Genomic DNA, 7,278 nt, shown 5'->3' on the forward strand with positions numbered 1-7,278 from the left:
AGCCCACCCCCCCAGCCAGTAGCAGCAGTGTAGCTAGTGACGCGATTCTGTAGCCAACACCACAGCCAGTAGCAGCAGTATAGCTAGTGAGCGATTCTGTAGCCAACACCACAGCCAGTAGCAGCAGTATAGCTAGTGACGTGTTCTGTAGCCAACACCACAGCCAGTAGCAGCAGTATAGCTAGTGACGTGTTCTGTAGCCAACACCACAGCCAGTAGCAGCAGTATAGCTGGGGACGTGTTCTGTAGCCAACACCACAGTCAGTAACAGCAGTGTAAATAGGGGCGTGTTCTGTAGCCAACACCACAGCCAGTAGCAGCAGTATAGCTGGGGACGTGTTCTGTAGCCAACACCACAGTCAGTAGCAGCAGTGTATCTAGTGACGCGATTCTGTAGTCAACACCACAGTCAGTAGCAGCAGTGTAGCTAGTGACGCGATTCTGTAGTCAACACCACAGCCAGTAGCAGCAGTGTATCTAGTGACGTGTTCTGTAGCCAACACCGCAGCCAGTAGCAGCAGTGTAGGCAGGGACGTATTCTTTAGCCAACTCTACAGCCAGTAGCAGAAGGAGCTGTACAACCATCACTTGTGATTTAGTGAATTATATTTTTACTTGCAATGCGAATATTATTTATTATTAAGCTGAAGGTTACCATGGTATTCTTGAATTTAGCTTCACGATTAAAATCTTACAATGGTATGTACAGTATGCTGGATCATAAATCTCGGGTCAAACCCGAATGTTTTGGAGGTTTGTTTGATGCTAAGTGTTTAAGCTTTGTTCCACTTATTTTTGTTAGGTTGTGACGACATCATACGTCAGCACAAGGCAGCTTGTCTTCGAGTGACAGCATTGTTAGCTTGCAAAGACCTCCTGTGGGTGGGGACGAGTGCAGGAGTTATTCTGTCTCTACCTCTTCCACATCTTACTTCATCTACCTCACGGCTAGATAACGTTCCAAACGTTTCTGGTAACGAAAAATTAAAGATTTTTAACTATTTCCCATTGCTAGTAGCAACTAACTAACAGGTCTCAGTTAAAAACCTTTATGCATTGAGGTTTTTTTTTGTTTGTTTTTTAAGGGGGTGGATATTTAAAACTGTTTTCTCGTAATTTTTTTAAAAATAATTAAATTAAGTTATAATCGTTATAAATTACGTAGAAAATCGCAACATATTGTCAGCTATTAAACGATAAAAACCCTATAACCCGAGCGCTTTTAAAAAGTAGACCATTTTTCTTCAGGGACCAAACTTTCGAAAGCGTTCGGGTTATAGGGTGTCTATCATTTTGTATCAAGGCTTTTTGAATCTAAGAGTTTTTGTGACATCATGAAATTATCAGCTATTAATTTAACATAATAAAAAAGAGACCTTACACTCGATATAAAGCATAATAAAGAATTCATTCCACCACTAGATTAAAATGTCGTGATTTAACGAATCGAACAGACAGGCTCTTTCGAATATTTGGCTAATAGAAATCGAAAACGTTGCGTGAAAAATAATTTGTAATTTGTATTTCACATTCTTCGACGTCGTCTCATGTTTCTATTGATAAACAAAATAGAAAAGCAAGTCACATTTCGAACGAGTTTTCACTGTGGTGGCGGAAGAAACAGGTCTCGAGCTGCTTTAACCCTCATTTGGTATGGTGGGGTCAGGATGACCCACGCCGATTTTTCAAGTCGATATTCCGACTCGGCTCAATCAGTTCTTGAGTGTTGAGCAGAACGGATGTGCTCTTTCAGTTCTCTTTCTTATTGTTGTAATCGTTTATGGGTCATTCGGCCACCCCACCGTATTATAAAGATAATATTTCTGAAGTTTATTACACATTTTGACCCACACTACCACTTATGATGCAAATATTTTACCCAATTAAGAGTTAATCTTGAAGTTTTCGTATATAATGAAGAGAGAGAAACTGATGAGTTTGAAAGCAAATTCTATTTTTACCACCGTGGGGAATCGAACCCCGGATTTTAGCATTGTAGTCTATAAACTTACCGTTGTCCTTCCGGGAGATATTTAGTAGTTGTGTGTAACGTTCCGTTATAAATGTTAAAGGCTGTGTATTACACGTTACACTGTTGCCTAGTGTTTAGATATAGATATATATACTTCCTCTTTTTTGCCCTGTTATGTCGTTTTGTCATTTCTTAATTAAGTATACCACTATTTCATACATAATCCGTCGTTTTTTGTATATACTTTAAATTTTTTTATATAAAGTTGGTGCTAGAAGTCAGAATACAAATGTAATTCGTTTGGAATTGATAACTTGGTTTTGTAATTTTTGGACAAATGTCTTTTAATAATGGCGTTCTAGTATATCGTTTTTTTTTTTTCCACCAGGGGTTCCCCACGGGCACACTGGCCACGTGCGTTTCTTGACTTGCGTCGAGATGACGCCAGGTGCTACAATGGATGCCTCGGGATGTGCCAAATACACGCACCGCTCAATTCGCGGCAAGGAGGGTGCAGCTGCTCGTCGAATGTCTTCCACCACTTCCACAGGGTGTCGCCTACTTGTGATCAGTGGGGGTGATGGCTACGAAGACTTCTGTCACTCAGGGCTTAGCGAAACGGCGGGACGTGACGACAGCACCAATCACTTACTGTTGTGGCAGGTATAGACTGTAACCACAGGGAAGTTGTGCCTTGGTTGTATTTGTGCCAAGTACTCTTCATTGAATGATTCGTTTCTAGCGCTCTGCTCTATCTATGATAGAAGCAGTAGGTAGTAAAAACTAAAATTCACCCAAGATTTTCATGAATGAGTGATGACAATTTCAGATTTCGTAAAGTTTTCTGTAGAGTCAGTGAAAGGTCAGTTATTTTTGAGGACGAAAAAAAAAACTGAAAACAACAACTCTGTAATCCTCGTGCTGTAGTTCGTGAGAGAGAAAAAAGAAAAGATTTCAGTGCACGTGACACTGTTGAAAGTAAAAACATTTTCAGCCGATACTTCTAAACTAACATTTTTTTTAATAACAGTAGCTCTATGCTACCTTAAGAACCAGTATTGTATGTCTAATTTGTGAACTGTTATCCTGGTTGTGTTTCTACCATATCATAAAAATATCGCCCCAGAACGTATAATGTGTTTTATCCCTCATTTTACAATTTTTGTTTTGGTAAGGACAAGAAATAAGTCGCAACTGTTATACTGGTTGTGTTACTACCATATCATAAAAATATCGCCCCAAAACGTATAATGTGTTTTATTACTCTCTTTTTTTTGGGGGGGGAGGGGGGCAAGGACAAGAAATAAGTCGCAACTATTATTATAAACTTTTGTCAAGTCGTTATTTTTTTGGAGTATCGAGGGTTGTTAAGATATTTAGAAATTACTCTAGGATACATTGTGAATAAAATGTATCTGAAATCAGTCCTGACGTTAAGGATAGGCAGCCTAGGGCGCCAAATACTCGGGGTTTCGGTGTGAGTAGGGGCTAAAACTTATTTTTTGCCTAAGACGTCAGCTATCGCCGGCCCAGCTGGAAAGTTTTAAGTTCAGAAACTAGTTTCGTATTTTAGATGAAATACTGAAAACATTGAAGAAAATCAACATTTATAATAGTAATGAAAAAAAGACAACAAGTTGGATTTTTAAAGCACAGGTCTCACATTAGGACTGATGCGGCAGTTTCATTGACATTATTTTTTTTTCCCCTCACTTAAGTTTTCATCTGCCTACGCTAGTCACGGATCTCCTGAAGATTAAAAAAAGAAACTTATTTGAGTAAAGCGTTAAAAAAGAAAAGATGAATTCGAAGAAGTTTATACTCACGAGAAATATATATATTTGGTCACCGTAAACTTGATTATTTTAAGTTGATGTGCATAAATTGTATCTTACTGATACTCTGTAAAAGTAGTTGATTATCTTATGATGGAAATAACTATATGCATTCTAAAAATATATGCTCTAAGATTTATGAGATGGTCCGTTTTAGAAGACATTATGAGTTTTTATGTAAGCAGCGTCATCTCCCCTTATCCTTTAATAGCTTTCTCATTAAAAATAAAACACTAAATTTTCTAGTCGTATAAAAAAGACGGTCATTATATTAAAACTTACAGGAATAAGCTGTAATAAATCAAACTAGTATTGCATATACTCTCATCCTCAAGCCTGCCGGTCATTAATTAACAAGTACAGTTAGTTACAGGTTAAGTAGATATGCCAACATATGCACATTCAGGCCGTAGAATTGTTTTTGACAAGAAACTCAGTTTTTTTATTATTCATAAATAACGTGTGTTTGATTTTCTACTCTAAACTCCATTAGTTAAGGATATATTATTAGAATTGCGAACCCCTCGTCTTATTTTCCCAGTTAAAAGATTGTAAAAAAACATTCTAAAGTAAAGAAATAAAATAAAAGAGGCATTTTTTTTTAAAGACAGTGCCATCTATTGGTATGGCACTGTAACCATGGTTAAGAGGTTCTTATGTTGAAGAAGAGTTTTAACAGATTATTATATTTTTATTCTTCATGGACTGAGAGTTCCAGGAACTTGTTGAAGTAAATTATTCAGTAACTGTATTCATGATGTTTACATTACAATCAATAATAATTATTTTTCGGACTTTGGGGAGGACCCAAGTAACAATATATTTACATTATCCTTAATAAGTTTTTATATGAAGATGAATCATAATGACGATTACTTTGCCAAAACACGGTTTACTTTTTTTAAGCATTTTAAACGGTTGTATGCTTTAAGATTTTAACTGCATTGTCGTTACATTTGTTTGTTAATCTCATAAGATAAAAGTCAAATGGATAATACTGAACAAACATATATTTTTAATACAAAAAGAATAAACTTTCTGAAGTCGTAACATGCGTATATAGTTAAATAATTATTATAGTTTTAAAATTTAAATTCCTACAAACTTATCCTACTTAATTTCACAAAAAAAAATCGCCATAGAAACAGTCACGTGACTCACTGTGTGAATGTGATGAAGGCATAATAAATTCAAGAATCTGTTTCGATAATTTGTGCTCCATGTATATGTGCAATAGAATTAATGTTCCATATTCTTTTCTGATAGTTTTCTTTTGTCTCGCGTGTTATTTTTGTGATTAAATGCAAACAGTTCAATTAAAAATATATCTTAGAGAGAAAACAAATGGGACGATTAAATTTACTACAACCAAGGTATTTTCCCAGTAATGCTGTTCGTGTGTATGTCGATATAAGTAGAACCAATCATACAAAGTGGTAAGAGAAGCTGGCTGTGGTTTCTTTCTTTCTTCAATATTCATAATATTTTCATAAATTAAACGTTACTGTCCAATAGCAATATTGTTTTCATTTGTGCTTTGGTTACAACACGTAGAGTTACTATACAGCTACATTTACACAATTAACTAACCTCATTTAATCTTATCAAAAAGTTACTTCGATATTTCTTTTTATACCGCAGTGATTGGTTTACAGAAATTTTAAAATGGCGCACCATTCCCATGGTATATAATAATACAGAGAACCTGGCGTTAAAACGCATAAATTCAGTTCTTATCGAGTATAAATGCTCATAAAAAATTTTTTTCGCAATTTAATATTTGTTTCTTAAAAATTACGATGTTATTGAATACAATTTAAAAAAAATGATTCTTTCATCGAGTTGTTTAAGAAGCATTATTTCCACAGCATATAAGTGTTTATATGTTTATGTAAAATCTCAGTATAAAGGATTTTCATATTAATTTCATACATTTACAGGCTATCATAATACAAATAATTCATACGAAGGATAGTTGAATATTTTGAGCAACGATTTTAAACAACGTTATTATCCTTAAATTTGCAGATTGATAGGTAATAGTAAGATGTATCTTTGAAGAAATGACCAAAATTCATCCAAACTCTGCCTGGAAACCTCTTGAAATTAGTTCACACGTTAGGGAGTAGGTTTTAGAAATTTTAAGTCAAGAAGCTTTTGGATTTATCAGAATCTTGGCGTACAACTCTGATCAGTTTTCCAGAATAACACCATCTTATTGTAATCTCTAAATTATGTAATAAACTCACAAAATGAAACATATTTTATTAGAGAAACACATTGTTTGAAACTTTCAAGATACCCACATATTACACTACCTTTCTCCGGTTGGAGTGGGATCTTGCCAGGATTTATCCTTTTAGGGCAAAAACAAATCGAAACATTTATATTGGTGATACTTTTATCTAGTGGTTTTTGTCAGTCTTAATCTATATGCCTGGGATTGGCGATATTGTAATATTTCAGCGGCCTACATAATACGATCATTCAATTTGGAAATATTAAATACACTTGTACAGCCTATCAGTCGTTTGAAAAAAGAGATATTGTATCACGGTAATATGACATTTAAAGCTTAGGGACCTTTCGCAAATTAAATACGAATTTTAGAATTTGTAAGCGTCACAAAATTGCACACGCCATATTTTGACCTGTGTCTCACAAATAATTAACTTATGCCACTCTCGAAGCAACACATAATCTATGAAATTCATTATATTATTATTTCTTAAAGCAAAACAATGCTGAAATACGTGTGGAAATAGTAATAATAATTCAGTGTAATTCTGCAACAAAACATTTTGTTTCAATAGTACCTGTACTAGGTAAATTTAATCATCTGATTTAGACCCCCCCCCCTATCGAGTAATTCTGGATACTGGTTTGTATCACTGTTTCACAAGAATGCTTTTTTCATCTTATTTTTAACATATTTTCGTTATTAAACTTTAAGAAAATTTAACTGTCACGTGCAACCGAAACGTTTCAGAAACTTTTATCGTTATTATGTAATTCATATTTATATAAGTGAACAAATAAATCATAGTAAAGACTAATTCAGAACTTAGTTTGGGAAAAGTCAGCTTTAAGTATATGTTTGACCCTCTGATCGTGAATAAGGTTCAACAGCATAATGGAACTCGTGTCTGCTGGTATGACGAGGAGAGGATCGCCTCTTGAGTTGTGGGAAATGTCATTGTTTTTAGTATAACTGACGCCAGAATCAATTTGTAAATCTGTATAATCCAGCCCAAAAAACTGGAAAGGAAAAATAGGACAAGGCAGTTAGAAACAAATACTTGCACATCGAATGAGATCACCTTATTCTGGTGGTTATGTACAGACTAACAAAGTAGGAAAAATATAAGGCAAGGCTGTGAGAGGCAAACACTTGCACATCGAATGAGTTCACTTTATTCTGGTGGTTATGTACAGATTAACAAAGTAGGAAAAATAATGGGGAAGGCAGTT

General features: G+C 35.0%; 1 protein-coding gene across 1 annotated transcript in view; it reads left to right on the plus strand.

Annotated features, from left to right (window-relative positions):
- LOC106457999 (rho guanine nucleotide exchange factor 17-like) overlaps positions 1 to 7,059 on the plus strand; it is a 207,378-nt gene extending 200,319 nt beyond the window's left edge. The window contains exons 22-23 of the mRNA XM_013917447.2: positions 803 to 973; positions 2,361 to 7,059. Of these exons, the coding sequence (XP_013772901.2) occupies positions 803 to 973; positions 2,361 to 2,641 (452 nt within the window). The 3' untranslated portion in view covers positions 2,642 to 7,059. The remainder of the gene's footprint in view (positions 1 to 802; positions 974 to 2,360) is intronic.
- The last annotated feature ends 219 nt before the right edge of the window (positions 7,060 to 7,278 follow it).

This window comes from Limulus polyphemus, unplaced genomic scaffold, assembly GCF_000517525.1.
Source record: "Limulus polyphemus unplaced genomic scaffold, Limulus_polyphemus-2.1.2 Scaffold402, whole genome shotgun sequence".
Classification (NCBI taxonomy): Eukaryota; Metazoa; Arthropoda; class Merostomata; order Xiphosura; family Limulidae; genus Limulus; species Limulus polyphemus.